The 23,422-nt window shown below is 41.0% G+C and overlaps 1 protein-coding gene across 4 annotated transcripts in view; it reads right to left on the bottom strand.

The window, feature by feature from the left end:
- The window catches only part of LOC139750902 (uncharacterized), a 465,731-nt gene that overhangs the window by 134,296 nt on the left and 308,013 nt on the right, over positions 1 to 23,422 (bottom strand). For all 4 annotated transcript variants that reach the window (XM_071665783.1, XM_071665785.1, XM_071665781.1 and 1 more), the window contains exon 13: positions 6,486 to 6,613. In XM_071665783.1, coding sequence (XP_071521884.1) covers positions 6,486 to 6,613 — 128 coding nt within the window. The remainder of the gene's footprint in view (positions 1 to 6,485; positions 6,614 to 23,422) is intronic.

The raw sequence follows: 23,422 nt of genomic DNA, 5'->3' as shown, positions 1-23,422 counted from the left end.
GGTATGTATGTTTGCGTGTGTGGACGTGTATGTATATACATGTGTATGTGGGCGGGTTGGGCCATTCTTTCGTCTGTTTCCTTGTGCTACCTCGCTAACGCGGGAGACAGCGACAAAGCAAAATAAATATAAATAAATAACATATGTAAGTAGGAGAGACGGCCAGAGAGCATTATTGGATTACGCGTTAATCGATAGGCGTGCGAAAGAGAGACTTTTGGATGTTAATGTGCTGAGAGGTGCAACTGGAGGGATGTCTGATCATTATCTTGTGGAGGTGAAGGTGAAGATTTGTAGAGGTATTCAGAAAAGAAGAGAGAATGTTGGGGTGAAGAGAGTGGTGAGAGTAAGTGAGCTTGGGAAGGAGACTTGTGTGAGAAAGTACCAGGAGAGAATGAGTACAGAATGGAAAAAGGTGAGAACAAAGGACATAAGGGGAGTGGGGGAGGAACGGGATGTATTTAGGGAAGTAGTGATGGCTTGCGCAAAAGATGCTTGTGGCATGAGAAGTGTGGGAGGTGGGCAGATTAGAAAGGGTAGTGAGTGGTGGGATGAAGAAGTAAGATTGTTAGTGAAAGAGAAGAGAGAGGCATTTGGACGATATTTGCAGGGAAATAATGCAAATGACTGGGAGATGTATAAAAGAAAGAGACAGGAGGTCAAGAGAAAGGTGCAAGAGGTGAAAAAGAGGGCAAATGAGAGTTGGGGTGAGAGAGAATCATTAAATCTTAGGGAGAATAAAAAGATGTTTTGGAAGGAGGTAAATAAAGTGTGTAAGACAAGGGAATCAATGGGAACTTCAGTGAAAGGGGCTAATGGGGAGGTGATAACAAGTAGTGGTGATGTGAGAAGGAGATGGAGTGAGTATTTTGAAGGTTTGTTGAATGTGTTTGATGATAGAGCGGCAGATTAGGGGGTTTTGGTCGAGGTGGTGTGCAAAGTGAGAGGATTAGGGAGAATGATTTGGTAAACAGAAAAGAGGTAGTAAAAGCTTTGTGGAAGATGAAAGCCAGCAAGGCAGCGGGTTTGGATGGTATTGCAGTGGAATTTATCAAAAAAGGGGGTGAATGTATTGTTGACTGGTTGGTAAGGTTATTCAATGTACGTATGACTCATGGTGAGGTGCCTGAGGATTGGCGGAAAGCTTGCATAGTGCCACTGTACAAAGGCAAAGGGGATAAAAGTGAGTGCTCAAATTACAGAGGTATAAGTTTGTTGAGTATTCCTGGGAAATTATATCGGAGGGTATTGATTGAGAGGGTGAAGGCATGTACAGAGCATAAGACTGGGGAAAAGCAGTGTGGTTTCATTAGTGGTAGATGATGTGTGGATCAGGTGTTTGCTTTGAAGAATGTATGTGAGAAATACTAAGAAAAGCAAATGGATTTGTATGTAGCTTTTATGGATCTGGAGAAGGCATATGATAGACTTGACAGAGATGCTCTGTGGAAGGTATTATGAATATATGGTGTGGGAGGGAAGTTGTTAGAAGCAGTGAAAAGGTTTTATCGAGGATGTAAGGCATGTGTGCGTGTAGGAAGAGAGGAAAGTGATTGGTTCTAAGTGAATGTAGGTTTGTGGCAGGGGTGTGTGATGTCTCCATGGTTGTTTAATTTGTTTATGGATGGGGTTGTTAGGGAGGTGAATGCAAGAGTTTTGGAAAGAGGGGCAAGTATGCAGTCTGTTGTGGATGAGAGAGCTTGGGAAATGAGTCAGTTGTTGTTCGCTGATGATACAGCGCTGGTGGCTGATTCATGTGAGAAACTGCAGAAGCAGGTGACTGAGTCTGGTAAAGTGTGTGAAAGAAGAAAGCTGAGAGTAAATGTGAATAAGAGCAAGGTTATTAGGTATAGTAGGGTTGAGGGACAAGTCAATTGGGAGGTAAGTTTGAATGGAGGAAAACTGGAGGAAGTAAAGTGTATTAGATATCTGGGAGTGGATTTGGCAGCAGATGGAACCATGGAAGCGGAAGTGAATCATAGGGTGGAGGAGGGGGCGAAAGTTCTGGGAGCGTTGAAGAATGTGTGAAAGTCGAGAACATTATCTCGGAAAGTAAAAATGGGTGTTTGAAGGATTAGTGGTTCCAACAATGTTATATGGTTGCAAGGCATGGGCTATAGATAAAGTTGTGCGGAGGAGGGTGGATGTGCTGGAAATGAGATGTTAGAGGACAATATGTGGTGTGAGGTGGTTTGATCGAGTAATTAATAATAGGGTAAGAGAGATGTGTGGTAATAAAAAGTGTGGTTGAGAAAGCAGAAGATGGTGTTTTGAAATGGTTTGGTCACATGGAGAGAATGAGTAAGGAAAGATTGACTAAGAGGATATATGTGTCAGAGATGGAGGAAACAAGGAGAAGTGGGAGACCAAATTGGAGGTGGAAAGATGGAGTGAAAAAGATTTTGAGTGATCGGGGCCTAAACATACAGGACGGGTGAAAGGCGTGCAAGGAATAGAGTGAATTGGAACGATGTGGTATATCGGGGTCGACGTGCTGTCAATGGATTGAACCAGGGCATGAGAAGCGTCTGGGGTAAACCACGGAAAGTTCTGTGTGGCCTGGATGTGGAAAGGGAGCAATGGTTTCAGTGCATTACTACATGACAGCTAGAGACTGAGTGTGAATGAATGCGGCCTTTGTTGTCTTTTCCTACTGCTACCTCGCGCACATGAGGGGGGAGGGGCTTTTTATTTCATGTGTGGCGGGGTGGTGATGGGAATGAATAAAGGCAGACAGTATGAATTATGTACATTTGTATATATGTATATGTCTGTGTGTGTATATATATGTATATGTTGAGATGTATAGGTATGTATATTTGCGTATGTGGACGTGTATGTATATACATGTGTATGTGGGTGGGTTAAGCCATTCTTTTGTCTGTTTCCTTGCGCTACCTTGCTAACGCAGGAGACATCAACAAAGCAAATAATAACTCCACAAGCTATTCATCCTTTCCTTTCATAACAGTGAATACCTTATCCCCCCCTGCCAGTTCTACCCTCAACCACCACATCACTCACCTTCAAATTTAAATCACCCAACACTAATACCCAGTCTCATACATGAAAACTGCTGGCCAACTTTCTCATCTGCTCTCAAAACACTTGCCTCATGATCTTTCTCCTCATGGCCAGATGCCTAAGCACTAATAGTCATCCATCTCTTGCCATCCACTTTCAGTTTCATTCACATCAGTCTAGAATTTACTTCCTTGCACTCTATTACACAATCCCACAACTGCTTCCAGAGAGGAGCTGTCCCTTCCTTAGCTCTTGTCCTCTCACCAACTCACGATTTTATTCCTAAGACATTTCCAAACCATTTTTCCTCTTTACCCTTAAGCTTCATTTCACTCAAAGCCAGAACATCCAAGTTTCTTTCCTCCTACATAGTACCTAACTCCCCTCTCAAAAATACATTGCTCAAAAAAATGATGTATAAATGGACCAATATGCATTAACAGGTCATGTGTTCATTAAAAGGTATGTAAAGGAGATGCTGGATGTAAACTTGCTGATGGAGCAGCAAGTCAGATATGATCAGTTCTCGGTGGAGACAAGAGTGAAAGTTGGTAGTGGATTCAGGGAAAGAGGAAACGACAGACTTATGAAAAGATACGGCAAAAGTGAGTGACCTTCTAAATGTGGCCTGTGTGAAGAGATGCCAGGAGAGACTGTGGGAAGAATGGCATAAGGTGAGAGTAAATGAAACTTGTGGAGTGAAAGAGTAGTGGAAATTATCTAGAAAAGCAGCACTGTGAAGCATACTTTATGATGATGAGACAGGGGCATAAGAAAAAGGGTTAAGTGGCAGAACAGGTACTTCCTTTAATAATGAAACAGGAAAAAGAGGTGTATGATTAGCATCTGCAACAAAGTAATGTGTAACAAAGAGAACTGATAGATAAAGTGATTGGAATTCAAGAGAAAGGTACGAACTGAAAAATATGGCAAATGAGAGAGGGGGAGAGAAATTGCTGGTGAATTTCAGAAAGAATAAGAAAACATTTTGGAAGGAGAGGAATACTAAAAGGAAAACAGGAGAAACCAGAGTGACAGTGAAGAGAGGAGATGGAAATATGGTAACACACAATAAGGAGTATTTTGGAACTCTGAAAGCATTTGATGATACACAGGTAATTGTAGCGTATTTAGAAAGTTATGGCATGCTGAGTAAAAGAGTCATAATAAAAGTGATGGTAAAAAGTGGGGGAAAAGCGAAAGCCTTGCACAGGACGAGATGTGGTAAAACATTAATACAGAATAGGATCACAGCTAAGTCTCTCAGGAAGTGGGGGTGACAGAGTTGCTAACTGGTCAGTCAAGCTGTTCAATGTAAGTATGGCTATGATGAAGTGCCTAAGGATTTGCAGTAAACACATATAATGACCCAGTATAAAGGCATGGGGGACACTTGGTAAGAATCATTGGGAAGTGGTGACAGAGCAAGCGTCATATACAGAGCAGCTGACTACAGGGAAGCAATGTGATTTCAAGAATGGGAATATGTGTCTGCATGTGTGGACCAGGTGTGTGCTCTGAAGATTATTTATGAGAAATACATAGAGACAGAGCATGATCTGTAATGTGGCACTTACGAGTCTGAAGAAAGTGTATGACGGACATCCATCATGTGCTGCAGATACATGAGGCTAATGGAAAATTACTAAATGCCGCGAGGAGTCTTCACTAAAAGATTATGGCATGAGAACTAGAGGGCAAATGGTTTAACAATGTGTGACCATAGTTCTTTACTCTGTTTATGGATGGAGGGGTGAGATGGGGGGGTAAGGGCATGGGTCTTGAAACAAGGAACAAGTTTGGATGATTTGGATGTTGGAAGTGAATGGAAATATTACGGGAGGCATGGGAGGTAAAATCAAGTGTTTGTGGATGATACAGCTCTGGTGGTAAATTCTAAACCAAAACTCCAAAAGCTGATGACAAAGATGACCGCATAAAACAAAACTAAAACCTATGCAAACAAAATTATGGCAACAAGTGTAAGGAAGGGGGAGGGGGGGGGGGGACAAGACAGTTTTAGTATGTTCATACCAGGAGGACCTGAAGGAAACCAAATGTTTTAGGTACAGCAAATGGAACTATGGGCATGAGGTGACTCACAAGGTGGACATGATGATTAAGATCTTGGGTGCATTACTGAGCACTTGGAAGAAAAGTTCACTGTCTATAGGAGCAAATAAAAGTATGTTTAAAAATATAGTAGTCTTGATAGTATTGTATGGATGTGAGTCTTGGACCTTGAATAAAACGGAAAGGAAGAATGTGAATAAGCTGAAATGAAATGCCTGAATTCACTCTGCTATGAGACAGATTTATTTTAGAGAAATGTGTCTGAGAAAAAGGTGCTAGTAAGTGTAGCCTGATTAAATGGGGCAACCAGGGTGTGCTGGAATGGTTGGGCCTATGGAAAGGATGGGTGAAGAGAGACTGAGAACCAGGGTCTATGTGTCAGAATTGGAGGAAACAGACAGGAAGGGGGTTCTAAGGAGGAAACAGAGGAAAGGAGTAAAAGACGCTTTTAGGTATTGGGGCCTGAACATTCAGAAGGGTAAGAGGCATGCATTGTAAAGGAAAAATTGGAATGAAATGGTCTATGGGATGGAACATACTGTTAATGAGGTGTACCAAGGCAAATAAAACAACCACACTAAACTATGAAATAGACTGTGGTGCATGTCTGCAGATGGCAGACCCTAGTTTTAGCACATTATACATGACAGCTGGAGACTGAATGTCATGAGGTACAGAAAAAATATAATTTTTGTTCTACAGTCTATATCTGTATTCAGTAAGCAGCCAACAACCAGTGAAGTATATTAACAGTGCTACCTGCCTGGGTATTGGAAGGGGTAGTGGTGCCTGTGGATTGAGCCACAGCACTTCAGTGGTTATCAAGCTGCACTCTGACCAGGGCAGCTGTCTCCTCTTTCAGCCCTACCCACAAGTGGACTAATGGCACTCTGTCTACAAATATATAATCTTTCCTTGTCATACATAACACTTAACAACACTTAAATAACTTTTCCTGCGGTGAGCACTTTGTGTTAGTCCTGCCTTCTGGCAAAATGTTAGGAGCAACAGATAGAAGTAGTAGGTAGAAATATCTAGGTAGGAGCATTTGGCAGCAATATTAGGTATAAGTAGTAGGGTAGGAACATTAGGCTGGAGCATTAGGTACAAATAGTCAGCAGGAACATTTGGTAGGAGCCTCTGCAAATACTGTGCTGGAGTTACCCTCTGCCAGTTGCCTATTGAGGATGAGGCACTAAAGACTAAAAAGTGGCACTGGAGTTCACTAATCATGGAGACTAATGCCATGGCCACCATCATGAGGGAGTTCAAGTTGGGAACAGATGTCAGGGATATAGACAGACAGATAAACAGTGGTAATTTCTCATCCTGCAAAACAGATTGTTAGCACCACATACTTGTATAAATGTAAAACAAGTGAGACTTACCGCTGCAAGAAATTAAGATGGCGTTTTACTTCTGAATTGGATACAACAGTTTTGTCTGTTTCTATACGAACACGGTCAACAATATACTCCATCTCAGCATCAGCCAGCCGGTCAAGGTCAGATAAAAGCTGCAAAAAAAAAAAAAAAAGTCAATATGACATAAAACATTCCAAACCATCAAAATAATGCTTCAAGAGTAAGGCATTATCAAGCATCTCTAATTATCAAAGCAGTGTGATAAGACCTTTGGAAATTATTTCTTGCACCCCTACACATCACAGAAAATTTCAAAAGGGTAGATTTGTCAATGACAGGGTACTTCTTAGGTAAAAATAAATAAACATTTATAATTCCTACTTTCACACATCATATCTGAAACTTCCTATGCTTCAAGTGTACTCCAAACATTTATAATTCCTACTTTCACACAGCATATCTGAAACTTCTTATGCTTCAAGTGTACTCCAAACACTAAAATAGGTGAAAACAATAAATAAAATCATCAAAACACTGGTATAGTGAGAGCTTTAGAAGTCGCTTTCTATGCATTTAAAGTGCATTCTGTAACCTGAAAGGCAAAAATGGCAATTTTTTAAAATTCGTTAACTACTATACCTTCACCAAACAATCTGATCAATGTAGATCTCCAAACATTCAAGTTAACTCTTTGGCCACAAAATAGACTGAAAGTTGTAATACATTCTTTCCTTTCTCAGCATGAAATACTAAGATAGACTGCAAGTGTCAAAAAACAGATTGTACATCTCATGTGATTTGCCAACACTTCCTAAACCTGGAAATGGCAACAAGGCTCCATAAGATATTGCCCCTATTTGCTGCTAACCTGAACCTCAGGCAATAGAGAAAGGCCCATTCAGCACACTGCTGCCGCCAAGGCATACTTTCATTCATCTTTCTCATCACTTTTATATTTTGATTTTTCCATTATTTACATATTTCGTGGATATCATAATGTCTATGCATGCAGCATGTATCATGTATCATAATGCATAAACAAAGATTTATAATAATACTATATGATGTTCTTTTATGCATTAGCAACACAAAGCTTCTTAATTTCCCTTTAACTCTAGAACCTAAAACTTTTTTTGGCCCCTTTAAAGTTCTATCATCATTAGGAGTAAATGTTATCTACCATAAGGCATAAATAAAGATAATTTTCATTACTTGATTTCTGCTTTGCACATTAGAGAGGTAGTGCCAGGAACAGATGAAGAAAGGTCACATCCATTCTCTAGCTGTCATATACAATGCACTAAAACTACAACTCCTTATCCATAACCAGGATCCACAGATCTTTCCATGGAAATAAAGATATATAAAGATATCATAAGAAGCAAATGGGAACTTCAGTGAAGGGCGTAGGTGGGGAGGTGATAACAAGTAGTGGTGATGTGAGAAGGAGATGGAATGAGTATTTTGAAGGTTTGTTGAATGTGTCTGATGACAGAGTGGCAGATATAGGGTGTTTGGGTCGAGGTGGTGTGCAAAGTGAGAGGGTTAGGGAAAATGATTTGGTAAACAGAGAAGAGGTAGTAAAAGCTTTGCGGAAGATGAAAGCCGGCAAGGCAGCAGGTTTGGATGGTATTGCAGTGGAATTTATTAAAAAAGGGGGTGACTGTATTGTTGACTGGTTGGTAAGGTTATTTAATGTATGTATGACTCATGGTGAGGTGCCTGAGGATTGGCGGAATGCGTGCATAGTGCCATTGTACAAAGGCAAAGGGGATAAGAGTGAGTGCTCAAATTACAGAGGTATAAGTTTGTTGAGTATTCCTGGTAAATTATATGGGAGAGTATTGATTGAGAGGGTGAAGGCATGTACAGAGCATCAGATTGGGGAAGAGCAGTGTGGTTTCAGAAGTGGTAGAGGATGTGTGGATCAGGTGTTTGCTTTGAAGAATGTATGCGAGAAATACTTAGAAAAGCAAATGGATTTGTATGTAGCATTTATGGATCTGGAGAAGGCATATGATAGAGTTGATAGAGATGCTCTGTGGAAGGTATTAAGAATATATGGTGTGGGAGGCAAGTTGTTAGAAGCAGTGAAAAGTTTTTATCGAGGATGTAAGGCATGTGTACGTGTAGGAAGAGAGGAAAGTGATTGGTTCTCAGTGAATGTAGGTTTGCGGCAGGGGTGTGTGATGTCTCCATGGTTGTTTAATTTGTTTATGGATGGGGTTGTTAGGGAGGTAAATGCAAGAGTCTTGGAAAGAGGGGCAAGTATGAAGTCTGTTGGGGATGAGAGAGCTTGGGAAGTGAGTCAGTTGTTGTTCGCTGATGATACAGCGCTGGTGGCGGATTCATGTGAGAAACTGCAGAAGCTGGTGACGGAGTTTGGTAAAGTGTGTGGAAGAAGAAAGTTAAGAGTAAATGTGAATAAGAGCAAGGTTATTAGGTACAGTAGGGTTGAGGGTCAAGTCAATTGGGAGGTGAGTTTGAATGGAGAAAAACTGGAGGAAGTGAAGTGTTTTAGATATCTGGGAGTGGATCTGGCAGCGGATGGAACCATGGAAGCGGAAGTGGATCATATGGTGGGGGAGGGGGCGAAAATTTTGGGAGCCTTGAAAAATGTGTGGAAGTCGAGAACATTATCCCGGAAAGCAAAAATGGGTATGTTTGAAGGAATAGTAGTTCCAACAATGTTGTATGGTTGCGAGGCGTGGGCTATGGATAGAGTTGTGCGCAGGAGGATGGATGTGCTGGAAATGAGATGTTTGAGGACAATGTGTGGTGTGAGGTGGTTTGATCGAGTGAGTAACGTAAGGGTAAGAGAGATGTGTGGAAATAAAAAGAGCGTGGTTGAGAGAGCAGAAGAGGGTGTTTTGAAATGGTTTGGGCACATGGAGAGAATGAGTGAGGAAAGATTGACCAAGAGGATATATGTGTCGGAGGTGGAGGGAACGAGGAGAAGAGGGAGACCAAATTGGAGGTGGAAAGATGGAGTGAAAAGGATTTTGTGTGATCGGGGCCTGAACATGCAGGAGGGTGAAAGGAGGGCAAGGAATAGAGTGAATTGGAGCGATGTGGTATACAGGGGTTGACGTGCTGTCAGTGGATTGAATCAAGGCACGTGAAGCGTCCGGGGTAAACCATGGAAAGCTGTGTAGGTATGTATATTTGCGTGTGTGGACGTGTGTATGTACATGTGTATGGGGGGGGTTGGGCCATTTCTTTCGTCTGTTTCCTTGCGCTACCTCGCAAACGCGGGAGACAGCGACAAAGTATAAAAAAAAAAAAAAAAAAAAAAAAAAAAGAAGTATACAATGGGTGCTCATGAGCTGGCAGTGCTAGACCTCTTAGTGTCCTTTTAAAATCTGGCCTTTTACATTTTTCATTCCCTTCATAGCTCACACATCACCGTTAATGTAAGAAATAAGAAATCCGTAATACTTGAAGAAGGTGTCAGACCATAATTGCTATATTTCATCTTTTTTCATATTTTTTTCCCTTTTATCAGATTTTTAAAGAAATATTAAAGCCAAATATGGAAACTTCGTGGTTCTGATTTGACAGAAAAAAGTAGTCAAAAGGGCCCAATTACTTTTTTCATTTGAAAAGAATTTACATTCCTTAGAAATGCAGCTGGAAATTAATTCTGAAGCCTACAAATTACAGTATCTAATCAGCAGTGCTCAAAAACTGTTACATCTACCTGTTTGGAAAACCAGTTGCTTTCAGTTAGATTATAAGCAATACTGTACACTGTTTCATTGAACAGCTACAATATCAACAATCAACTAAATTTTATTCTCCAATTCCTTGACACATGTCTCCAGTATCATTTACCCTGCAATCTAAACTCCTTAACGCTAGATGTAAGCTTCCTTTCCAACCCTACATTTTTAAGTTTTTTAACTGTTCTTAAAAACTGTAAGTAAACTGTGAGAAAAATGAGACCTTTTCTCCATCTGTTCCCAGTGCTACTTCACTAATGTGAGAAGCAGTGAACAAGTATGAAAGAAAAGAAAGAATAGATTTCAAATTTCTATCATACCTGATTGCTGTTTCCCCAGTTAGTGAGGTAGTGCCAAGAACAAAGATAGCCTGCATCCTTTCACATATACTCTCTAGCTGTCATGGTTAATGTACTGAAATAACAACTTCCTGTCCACAACCTGATCCTACAGACCTTTCCATGGTTTATCTCAGATGCTTCACATGCCCTGGTTCAGTTCACTGACCTCAAGTTGACTCCTGTATACCACATCATTCCTACTTACTCTATTCTGTGCAAAACTTTCATCTTCCTGCCTTTTCAGGTCCCAATTGCGCAAAATCTTTTTGACCCCATCTTTCCATCTCCAATTTGGTCAACCCGTTCTTGTTTCCTCCACTTTTGACACATATATCCTCTTTGTCAACCTTTCCTCACTCATTCTTTCTACATGTCCAAACCATTTTAGCACACTCTCTTCAGCTCTTCAACCACACTCATTTTATTACCACAACTCTCTCTTACCCTCTCATTACTTACCTGATCAAACCACCTCACACCACATATTGTCCTCAAACATTTCATTTCCATTACATCCACCTTCCTTCACCCAACACTATCTATAGCCCATGCCTCACATCCATATAATAATGTTGGAACTACTATTCCTTCAAACATATCCATTTTTGCCCTCCTAGATAATGAACTCTCTTTCCTTACATTCTTCAGTGCTCCTAGAACATTTGCCCCCTCACGCAACCTATAACTCACTTTCGCTTCCATGTTCCATTCGCTGCCGTGTATCCTTCAGGTATCGGAAACACTTAACTTCCTCTAATTTTCCTCCATTCAAACTCTCACACAAACTAATCTGTCGCTCAACTATAATAACCTTACTTTTATCTATAATACCTCTCAACTTCCTCCTTTCACCCACCCTTCCAAACTCAGTCACAAACTTCTGCAGTTTCACATTTGAAGCTGCCATCAGTGCTGAATCATCCAAAAACAACAACTGACTCAATTCTCAGGCCTTTTCATCCATTACAGACTGCATGCTTATCCCTCTCTCCATGACTCTCACCTTTACCTCCCTCACCACCTCATCCCTGGTGACATAACACATCCCTGCTGCACACTAACCTTCACGAGCAACTAATCACTCTCCTCTCTTTCCAATCATACACATGCCTTACACTCTTGATAAAAACTTCTCACTGCATCTATCAGCTTTCCTTCCACACCTTATATTCTTATGACCTTCCACAAGGTATCTCTATTAACTCTATCATTACTTTCTCCATATCCATAAATGCCAAATATAAATCCATTCATTTCTCTATTTCTCGCACACATTCTTTAAAGCAAACACCTGATCCTCTACCACTTCTGAAACCAAACTATTCCTTCCCAATCTTATGCTCTACACATGTCTTTAATCTTATCAATCACTACTCTGCCATACAATTTACCAGGTACACTCAACAAACTGTAGTTTAAGCACTCACTTTTATTCCCCTTGCCTTTATACAACAGCACTATACATGCATTCTGTCAATACTCAGGCACCTTCCCATGATACAAACATATTGTAAATAAAAAATAGCCTAACAACAACACAGTCATCTCATTTCTTAATAAATTTATCAGCAATACCATACACTTCAGGTGCCTTACCACATTTCATTCTTCATAAGGCTTTCACCACCTCTCTTCACCAAACCACTCTCCATGTCTCTCTCATTTTGCATACCACCCAGACCCAATTCCCCTACATCTGCCACCTTATCATCAAACACATTCAAAAGTCCTTCAGAATACTCACACCATCTCCTCCTCATTTCATCACTACCTATTACCAATTCCTCTTTTGCCCCTTCACCAACGTTCTCATTTAATCTCTTGTTTTCGAATATTATCAATTTCCTTCCCAAACATCTTATTCTTCCTAAAGTATACTGATACTCGCACACACAAAACTTAAAGCCTTCAGCCTTTCCCTATAACTTTGCTCTCTTAATTCTAGTACCATCTGTGTTGCCCTCCTTTAGACTTTATTAGCTTTATGTGCTTCTTTAGGTGAGGTGACCAAACTTGAGGAGCATAGTCTAGTTTTGGTCTTATATAGGATATGAGCAGATTCCTAAACATTTCCTTATCCATATACTTGAAAGATATTCTAACGTTTGCCGGAAGACAGTCTGTTTCTATTAATATTCTCCTAATATAAGGCTCTGGCAACAGGTTATACATGATGCTGACCCCCAATTTTTTCACATTCACAGAAATCTGAAGCATATTACCTACTAGATAATAATCATATTGAGGCCTTCTTTCACTCTGTCCCATCCTTATTACATTACATTTGCTAAGTCTGAGTATCATCATGTATCACATTATCCTTGGAGTCTGTTTGGGTCCCCTTGTAAGCTGATGCAATCCTCTTCACTTCACTTTCCACTTCCCTCTAGACTTTTCCATTATCTGCAAACATATTCAGGTAAGTGTTCATACCTTTAGACAAGTCAAATAGTACAATAAGATAAACAGTCCCAAAACAGAACTCTGTGCAACTCCAAAGGTGACCTTCACCTACTTCAAGAAGGCTCCTTTGACATACATCTTTTACTCCAAACAACCATGATGATCTTCCCTCCATGGGAAGAGTCTCCCCATTCCTGTCTGGTATTCCACCCTCTTAATCAACCTCCCATGCAGAACTGTCAAATGCTTTCTGACAGTCAAGATATAAACAATCTACCCTACCTCCCCTTTTGTCCATAACAAAGCTCACCCTCAAATAGAAATCTAAGAGGTTCAATATGCATGAACTTTCCCTGAAACTATGTTGCCTCTCACTGAGGAAGTTTTTCCTCAGTAAAAAGTCATCTACTTGCTTTCTCATTAACTTTTCCAGTACCCCTTCCAGACCTCTTCCCAGTCTCCTTTCTTGTAGATGAGTATGAAGTTTTCCCTTTTCCACTCCCTCAGCAGTTTGCCTTTCTCAATGACATTAACGAGGTATCTCAATGTTTTCTACAGCCTCCCTCCTATCCCAGCTCACTAGTGATTGGGTTATAGTGTCTTCCACTGTGAAAACAATTTTGAACTAATTCACTTCCTCACATCATCTTCAACTACTTTTCCCTTTTGAAACCCTTTACCTGATTCACTGCTCTTTTATCTGACAATCTACTTCTGACAAATTTATGGAAAAGTTTTGGATTTTAACTCACCTTATCTACGGTGCTCTTTTTGATTTTTTCTGTTCCTCCTTTCTTATGCTGTTATACTCTTTCCTTGCTCTCCAATACCTTGCACAGGCTGGCTGTCTGGAGTATCGCCTGTATCTTCGTCATTGCAAATCTAAAAACTCCTATGCTTTTTGACAGCTTTGATTAAACCATACTTCATGCATTCTTAACCTTCCTTCATTCTAAATCTCTCAGAACTTTTTCCTACAGTATCCTCATTCCTTGCTACTAAACCCTAGATTCCAATCTAAAGTTTTTTTTTTTTTTCAAACTATTCGCCATTTCCCGCATTAGCGAGGTAGCGTTAAGATCAGAGGACTGGGCTTTTGAGGGAATATCCTCACCTGGCCCCCTTCTCTGTTCCTTCTTTTGGAAAATTAAAAAAAAAATAATGAGAGGGGAGGAATTCCAGCCCCCCGCTCCCTCCCCTTTTAGTCGCCTTCTACGACACGCAGGGAATTATACCCCTTCCTCAGACCTGTCTCATCTCTGCTCTTTCAACTCACTCATTACTACATAATCAAACTTAAGTGGTGTATCATGTATGATATTTTCAATATCCATGCTAGTCTGCATCAAAATAATATTTTATGTGTCAATGACACTGGTATAGGTTGAACCTCTCATCCAGCAAGCTTGGGAAATGGCCACTGCCAGAAAACAGAAACTGACTCCGAAAAGGGAGCCCCTTACATAAACATATTCCCAACCCCTAGTCCTGCCAGCTCATTCCATATACATATTGCTGTGTTATCAAAGGTAGAACAAAGCTTGAAAAAGGAAATAATACAATCACTAAATCTTTCAAACAAGGTTTTTATTGTTACATCAGTTTACATCAGAAGTATCCCCAGATGGAAACTCCTCAATATCTTGGGCAAGGATTTTTCGTGGCATATGATGCCAATGCAGGGCAGATTCATCAGCATTATACACTTGTTCTGGGGCTAAGTTTCTGCTGCCTCTTACTGTGCAAATTCATCTACACACCTTGTCACAGTTCTGTGACAAGTAGTTAATGTAACTAATGACCACAGAATGGAAGTTGGCTTTGATCGACTCTTGTTACTATTGTTGTTTTATTATTAACATGGTTGCAGCCAGCCCGCACTGTGTCAGTCGCAGCCAGGCAGACAGTTCATACATCCTCTCTCGCCCTGTGTGTTTAGCTGTTGGCTGTTTGACAGAGAATGTGACCTTACACGACAAGCTTCCTTGACAGCACTACACTTTCCTCTGTACACACTATGTGCTGAAATTCTGTCTCCACTTAAATTCGTGCAACCATCCTTGTAAACATTTACAGTCATAGTGTAGCTTTAGTTCTCTATGAAGAACTCTGGCTTGCTCGATAAGCATCTCCCCAGAAATACTTACACCTTCATTATCAGAGCTTAAAGCACTTTATAAGTGCACTGTCTACATAATTCTGTACACCTCGCACCTTTCAAAGTTTTCTGAAACTTTAAACTTTTCTAGCTGTCATTTTCAGCAACAAACTGTATATAAGAAATTAACAGGACTGTGAATCAAATCGGTCACAATGTAAACAGATTCTGGCACCGTAGTCGTGCTAACAGATTCAAAACATGCCAGACCATGGAAGTTGCCAGACCACAGAGTGCCAGATCAGAGGTACCCCCTGTATCATGCATCCTTCTGGAGAGAAAAGGTGAGACAACATCCCTTTTGTAAGCACTTTTCCACAACACCAACAATATCATTAGCATTTTACCATACATGATCCCTAAATTCCCGCTCTTTACCATGTACTACTAATCCATCAGTGTTTGCCTACAATACTCTCTGTCTCTCATTATCATTTCCTACTAAACCTGCCTTCTCCACAGCACTGGCGAGGTGGTCTCTCCTCTTGCCTCATTTGGTGTCTTCAATTATTTGCCTTCTAACTGTATTCTTTGTTTTTTTACCCTCTCTTTCCTTGGTCTATCAGGCTCATGAATACTCTACTAAATTCTGCCTTGTGAATAAGAGCAAGGCTATTAGGTACAGTAGGGTTGAGGGTCAAGTCAACTGGGAGGTAAGTTTAAATGGAGAAAAACTGGAGGAAGTGAAGTGTTTTAGATATCTGGGAGTGGATTTGGCAGCGGATGGAACCATGGAAGCGAAAGTGAATCAGAGGGTGGGGGAGGGGGCGAAAATTTTGGGAGTGTTGAAGAATGTGTGGAAGTTGAGAATATTATCTCGGAAAGCAAAAATGGGTATGTTTGAGGGAATAGTGGTTCCAACAATGTTATATGGTTGCGAGGTGTGGGCTATGGATAGAGTTGTGCGGAGGAGGGTGGATGTGCTGGAAATGAGATGTTTGAGGACAATATGTGGTGTGAGGTGGTTTGATTGAGTAAGTAATAATAGGGTAAGAGAGATGTGTGGTAATAAAAAGAGTGTGGTTGAGAGAGCAGAGGAGGGTGTTTTGAAATGGTTTGGTCACATGGAAAGAATGAGTGAGGAAAGATTGACCAAGAGGATATATGTGTCAGAGGTGGAGGGAACGAGGAGAAGTAGGAGACCAAATTGGAGGTGGAAAGATGGAGTGAAAAAGATTTTGAGTGATCGGGGCCTGAACATACAGGAGGGTGAAAGGCATGCAAGAAATAAGAGTGAATTGGAACGATGTGATATACCGGGGTCGACGTGCTGTCAATGGATTGAACCAGGGCATGTGAAGCATCTGGGGTAAACCATGGAAAGTTCTGTGGGGCCTGGATGTGGAAAGGGAGCTGTGGTTTCAGTGCATTATTACATGACAGCTAGAGACTGATTGTGAATGAATGTGGCCTTTGTTTTTTTCCTAGTGATGCCCTGCACACATGAGGGGGGAAGGGGTTGTTATTTCATGTGCGGCGGGGTGGCGATGGGAATGAATAAAAGCAGACAGTATGAATTATGTACAAGTGTATATAAGTATATGTGTGTGTGTGTATATATATGTATACGTTGAGATGTATAGGTATGTATATTTGCGTGTGTAGACGTGTATGTATATACGTGTGTATGTGGGTGGGGTGGGCCATTCTTTTGTCTGTTTCCTCGCGCTACGTCGCTAACGCAGGAGACAGCGACAAAGCAAAATGAATAAATAAATAAATATATCTTAATTTTTTAGCATGTCTTAGTACCTGGTGCCTAGATGACTTTAAATCAAACATAACCATAACTGGTCTTCCCTGTGTGTCTTGATTAAAGCCAAACCTTTATCACAATGACTGCATCTCATAATTCTACCAATTCTAATAACCCTTTAATGAGCATTTCTTCTTTCTTTGCCCTTGTGAGTGAGTGTGCGTGTGTGATAATTATTTGTGTTTCAGAGAGAGAGATTTTTTTTTCACTAGTGTTGACCCGACTCTTAACCTTATATATGTATTATGTCTTTACTCAAATGTATGAATGCACAAATACAAACACACCAATAAGCCAGGTACCCATTCATTGATCTGCCCTGATGGGAGGTACAACATCTGAGTTGGGTGTTGACTGAATGCCACAATCAGGATTCAAAGCGGGTCCAAGCCTGGGCTGGCCAGTGCAGACTCATGGTCAGTAACACTCACCACAACACCACAGAGGCCCATGTACTGCCTCTAGCAACCCAACCTTAAATGAGCATTTTTTTCTTTCTTTCCCCTGGTGTGTGTGTGTGTGTGTGTGTGTGTGTGTGTGTGTGTGTGTGTGTGTGTGTGTGTGAGAGAGAGAGAGAGAGACAACTATTTGTGTGTTATGGGGAGTGTTTTTTCACTATTGTTGCCCCATCTCTTAACACTGTATATGTACTGTCTTCAGTCCGATGTAATTATGCACGCATGCGCGCACACACACACATCCCAGTTTAAGCCATGCACCCATTTACTGATTGGCCAAAAGGGGAGGAAGAACACCTGGGTTAGGTGTAAGATGAATGCGATTAGCACGATTCATACCCACGCAGGTCCAAACCTGGGTTGGCCCATGCTGACTCATGATAAGTACTACTAAACACAAAACTACAGAAGCCTGTGGTGTGTGTATGTGTGTATGTACTTATATATACATACTGTAAATAGATGGAGTGTTACACTTGTGGAACTCCATCTCTTAAACATTCTCTACTATGATACATCTGAAATTTATACATGATGTCTGCATTAACCATGTCCTCAGTCATTCTATTCCATTCATCCACTACTCTTATACTATAAAAGTACTTCTCTACATCTTGTTTAACAAATTTCTAACGCAATTTCATGTCATGTCTTCTGGTTGTTCTATCCCTACATCTGTGAGAAAAATTATCAAAATCTATGCAAATCTTTAAGAGTGCCCGACAATGACCAACTAAAAATGCCAATACCCTAAATATGCTTGCTTTATTACATCATATGAAAAACTTTCAAAAAATGTCTTAGCAGATTGTGGAAGAGACAAGTTAGCAAAGTCTGATAGACTATAAAAGTATTACCTCCATGAAGTATCATGAAATACTCCATGATAAGCATTGTTATATCTTAAAATTCATATCTGGAAGTAAGGCAGTTCTGGATAAGTTGATCTAACTCCTGCAAAGCATAGGTATGGGTCCTCTGCAGCTATTATAGCTATCATGGAAGATTTTTCCTCTTGTGATACCTGGGATATGTTAGTATTGTATATGCAAATGTTTGCTGTGGTTACTATTAAGGCCAATGGAGAAAATCATATCTATATTTATTATCATACTTAACCACTGTCTCCCGCGTTAGCGAGGTAGTGCAGGAAAACAGACGAGGATTAGCCCAACCCACCCACATGCACATGTATATACATAAACGCTCACACGCACAAATATAAATACATATACATTTTAAAGCTTATTTATTATACTTTGTCGGTCTCCCGCATTAGTGAGGTAGCGCAAGGAAACAGACAAAAGAATGGCCAAACCCATCAACATACACATGCATATACATACACGTCCACACACGCACATATACATACCTATACATTCCAATGTATACATACATATACATTATTATTTATATTCATTATACTTTGTCACTGTCTCCCACATTAGCGAGGTAGCACAAGGAAACAGACGAAAGAATGGCCCAACCCACCCACATACACATGTATATACATACACATCCACACACTCACGTATATATACCTATACATCTCAACGTCTACACATATATATTTTTTCTTCTTTCAAACTATTCGCCATTTCCCGCATTAGCGAGGTAGCGTTAAGAACAGAGGACTGGGCCTTTGAGGGAATACCCTCACCTGGCGCAATTCTCTGTTCCCTCTTTTGGAAAATTAAAAAAAAAACGAGAGGGGGAGGATTTCCAGCCCCTCGCTCCCTCCCCTTTTAGTCGCCTTCTACGACATGCAGGGAATATGTGGGAAGTATTCTTTCTCCCCTATCCCCAGGGAAAACATATATATATATATATATATATATATATATATATATATATATATATATATATATATATATATATATATATATATATAAATACACATGTACATAATTCATACTGTCTGCCCTTATTCATTCCCGTTGCCACCCCGTCACACATGAGATGAAAACCTCCTACCCCCGCATATGCACAAGGTAGCACTAGGAAAAGACAACAAAGGCCACATTTGTTCACCCTCAGTCTCTACCTATCATGTATAATGCACCAAAGCCACAGCTCACTTTCCACATCCACACCCCACAAAACTTTCCATGGTTTACCCCAGACACTTCACATGCCATGGATTAATCCATCGAAGGCACGTCAACCCCGATACACCACATCGTTCCAATTCACTCTATTCCTTCAACACCTTTCACTCTCCTGCATGTTCAGGCCCCAATCATTCAAAATCTTTTTCACTCCATCCTTCCACCTCCAATTTGGTCTCCCACTTCTCCTCGTTCCCTCCACCTCCGACACATGTATCCTCTTTGTCAATCTTTCCTCACTCATTCTCTCCATGTAACCAAACAATTTCAAAACACTCTCTTCTGCTTTCTCAACCACACTCTTTTTATTACCACATACCTCTCTTACCCATTCATTACTTATTCGATCAAACCACCTCACACCACATATTGTCCTCAAACATCTCATTTCCAACACATCCACTGTACTAAGTACTACTCTATCTATAGCCCATGCTTCGCAACCATATAACATTGTTGGTACCACTATTCCTTCAAACATACCCATTTTTGCTTTCCAAGATAATGTTCTCGCCTTCTACACATTTTCCAACACTCCCAGAACTTTTGCCCCCTGCCCCACCCTGTGACTCACTTCTGCTTCCATGGTTCCATCCGCTGCCAAATCCACTCCCAGATATCTAAAACACTTCACTTCCTCCAGTTTTTCTCCATTCAAACTTACCTCCCAGCTGATTTATCCCTCAACCCTACTATACCTAATAACCTTGCTCTTATTCGCATTTACTCTCAGCTTTCTTCTTTCATACTCTTTACCAAACTCAGTCACCAGCTTCTGCAGTTTCTCACCCGAATCAGCCACCAGTGCTGTATCATCAGCAAACAACTACTGACTCACTTCCCAAGCCTTCTCATCCACAACAGACTGCATACTTGCCCCTCTCTCCAAAACTCTTGCATTTGCCTCCCTAACAACCCCATCCATAAACAAATTAAACAACCATGGAGACATCATGCACCCCTGCCACAAACTGACATTCACTGAGAACCAATCACTTTCCTCTCTTCCTACTCATACACATGCCATACATCCTCAATAACAACTTTTCACGGCTTCTAACAACTTGCCTCCCACACCATATATTCTTAATACCTTCCATAAGGCATCTCTATCAACTCTATCATATGCCTTCTCCAGATCCATAAATGCTACAAACAAATCCATTTGCTTTTCTCACATACATTCTTCAAAGCAAACACCTGATCCACACATCATCTACCACTTCTGAAACCACAATGCTCTTCCCCAATCTGATGCTCTGTACATGCCTTCACCCCCTCTATCAATACCCTCCCATATAATTTCCCATGAATACTCAACAAACATATACCTCTGTAATTTGAGCACTCACCTTTATCCCTTTGCCTTTGTTCAATGGCATTATGCATGCATTCCGACAATCCTCAGGCACCTTACCATGAGTCATACACACATAAAATATCCTTACCAATCAGTCAACAATAAAGTCACCCCCCTTTTTAATAAATTCCACTGCAATAGCATCCAAAACCGCTGCCTTGCCAGCTTTCATCTTCTGCAAAGCTTTTACTACCTCTTCTCTGTTTACTAAATCATTCTCCCTAACCCTCTCACTTTGCATACCGCCTCAACCAAAACACCCTATATTTGCCACTCTATCATCTAACACATTCAACAAACCTTCAAAATACTCACTCCATCTCCTAACATTACCACTACTTGTTATCACCTCCCCATTAGCCCCCTTCACTGATGTTCCCATTTATTCTCTTGTCTTATGCACTTTACTTACCTCCTTCCAAAACATCTTTTCATTCTCCCTAAAATTTAAGGATACTCTCTCACCCTAACTCTCATTTGCCCTCTTTTTCACCTCTTGCACCTTTCTCTTGACCTCCTGCCTCTTTCTTTTATATATCTCCCAGTCATTTGCACTATTTCCCTGCAAAATTGGTTCAAATACCTCTCTTCTCTTTCATTAATAATCTTACTTCATCCCACCACGCACTACCCTTTCCAATCTGCTCTCCTCCCACACTTCTCATGCCACAAGCATCTTTTGCGCAAACCATCACTGCTTCCCTAAATACATCCAATTCCTCCACTACTCCCCTTACATCCTTTGGTCTCACCTTTTTCCATTCTGCACTCAGTCTATCCTGGAACTTCCTAACACAAGTCTCCTTCCCAAGCTCACTTACTCTTACCACTCTCTTCACCCCAACATTCTCTCTTCTTTTCTGAAAACCTCTACAAATCTTCAGCTTTGCCTCTACAAGATAATGGTCAGACATCCCTCCAGTTTCACCTCTCAGCACATTAACACCCGTAAGTCTCTCTTTCATGCACCTATCAATTAACATGTAATCCAATAAAGCTGGTGACTGAGTTTGGTAAAGTGTGTGTAAGAAGAAAGTTGAGAGTAAAAGTGAATAAGAGCAAGGTTATTAGCCACAGTAGGGTTAAGGGACAAGTCAATTGGAAGGTAAGTTTGAATGGAGAAAAAGTGGAGGAAGTGAAGTGTTTTAGATATCTGGGAGTGGATTTGGCAGCGGATGGAATCATGGAAGCGGAAGTGAGTCACAGGGTGGGGGAGGGAGCAAAAGTTCTGGGAGCGTTGAAAAATGTGGAAGGCGAGAACACTATCTTGCAAAGCAAAAATGGGTATGTTTGAAGGAATAGTAGTTCCAACAATGTTATATGGTTGCGAGGCGTGGGCTATAGATAGAGTAGTGCGGAGGAGGGTGGATGTGTTGGAAATGAGATGTTTGAGGACAATGTGTGGTGTGAGTTGGTTTGATTAAGTAATGAATGGGTAAGAGAGAAGTGTGGCAATAAAAAGAGTGTGGTTGAGAGAGCAGATTAGGGTGTTTTGAAATGGTATGGTCATGTGGAGAGAATGAGTGAGGAAAGATTGACAAAGAGGGTATATGTGTCAGAGGTGGAGGGAACAAGAAGTGGGAGACCAAACTGGAGGTGGAAAGATGGAGTGAAAAAGATTTTGAGCGATCGGGGCCTGATCATGTAGGAGGGTGAAAGGCGTGCAAGGAATAGAGTGAATTGGAACGATGTGGTATTCTGGGTTCGATGTGCTGTCAATGGATAAAACCAGGGCATGTGAGGCATCTGGGGTAAACCATGGAAAGTTTTGTGGAGCCTGGATGTGGAAAGGGAGCTGTGGATTCGGTGCATTATACATGACAGCTCCAGTGAATGTGAATGAATGTGGCCTTTGTTATCTTTTCCTGGTGCTACCTCACACATATGCAGGGGGAGGGGTTGGTCATTTCATGTGTGGGGGGGTGACGACGGAAATGAGTGAAGGCAGCAAGTATGAATTATGTACAGCTGTATGAATGTATATGTCTGTGTATATATATGTATGTTGAAATATATAGGTATGTATATGTGCGTGTGTAGACATGTATGTATATACATGTGCATGTGGGTGGGTTGGGCCATTCTTTCGTCTGTTTCCTTGCGCTACCTCACTAACACAGGAGCCAGCAACAAAGTATAATGAATAAAAATGAATAAATATAAATACATATTCGTGCTTGCTGCCTTCATCCATTCCCATTGCCACTCTGCCACACACAAAATAGCATTCCCCCCTCCACTGAGATAGCGTAAGGAACAAACAAAACGGCCACACTCGTTCACACTCAGGCTCTAGCTGTCATGTGTAATGCATCAAAACCGCAGGTCCCTTTCCATATACAGGCCCAACAGACCTTTCCATGGTTTACCCCAGATGCTTCACATGCCCTCGTTTAATCCAATGACAGCACATCCCCCCCGGTATACCACATTGTTCCAATTCAATCTATTCCTTGCATGCCTTTCACCCTCCTGTATGTAGAGGCCCCAATCACTAAAAGTCTTTTTCACTCCATCCTTCCACCTCCAATGTGGTCTTTCTTCGTCCCTCCACCTCTGACACATATATCCTCTTTGTCAATCTTTCCTCACTCATTCTCTCCATGTGTCCAAACCATTTCAAAACACTCTTTTCTGCTCTCTCAAACATGCTCT

This window comes from Panulirus ornatus, chromosome 10, assembly GCF_036320965.1.
Source record: "Panulirus ornatus isolate Po-2019 chromosome 10, ASM3632096v1, whole genome shotgun sequence".
In the NCBI taxonomy this organism is placed as follows: domain Eukaryota; kingdom Metazoa; phylum Arthropoda; class Malacostraca; order Decapoda; family Palinuridae; genus Panulirus; species Panulirus ornatus.
The sequence above is the reverse complement of the archived record's forward strand: the minus strand, read 5'-3'. Positions and strand labels throughout refer to the sequence as shown.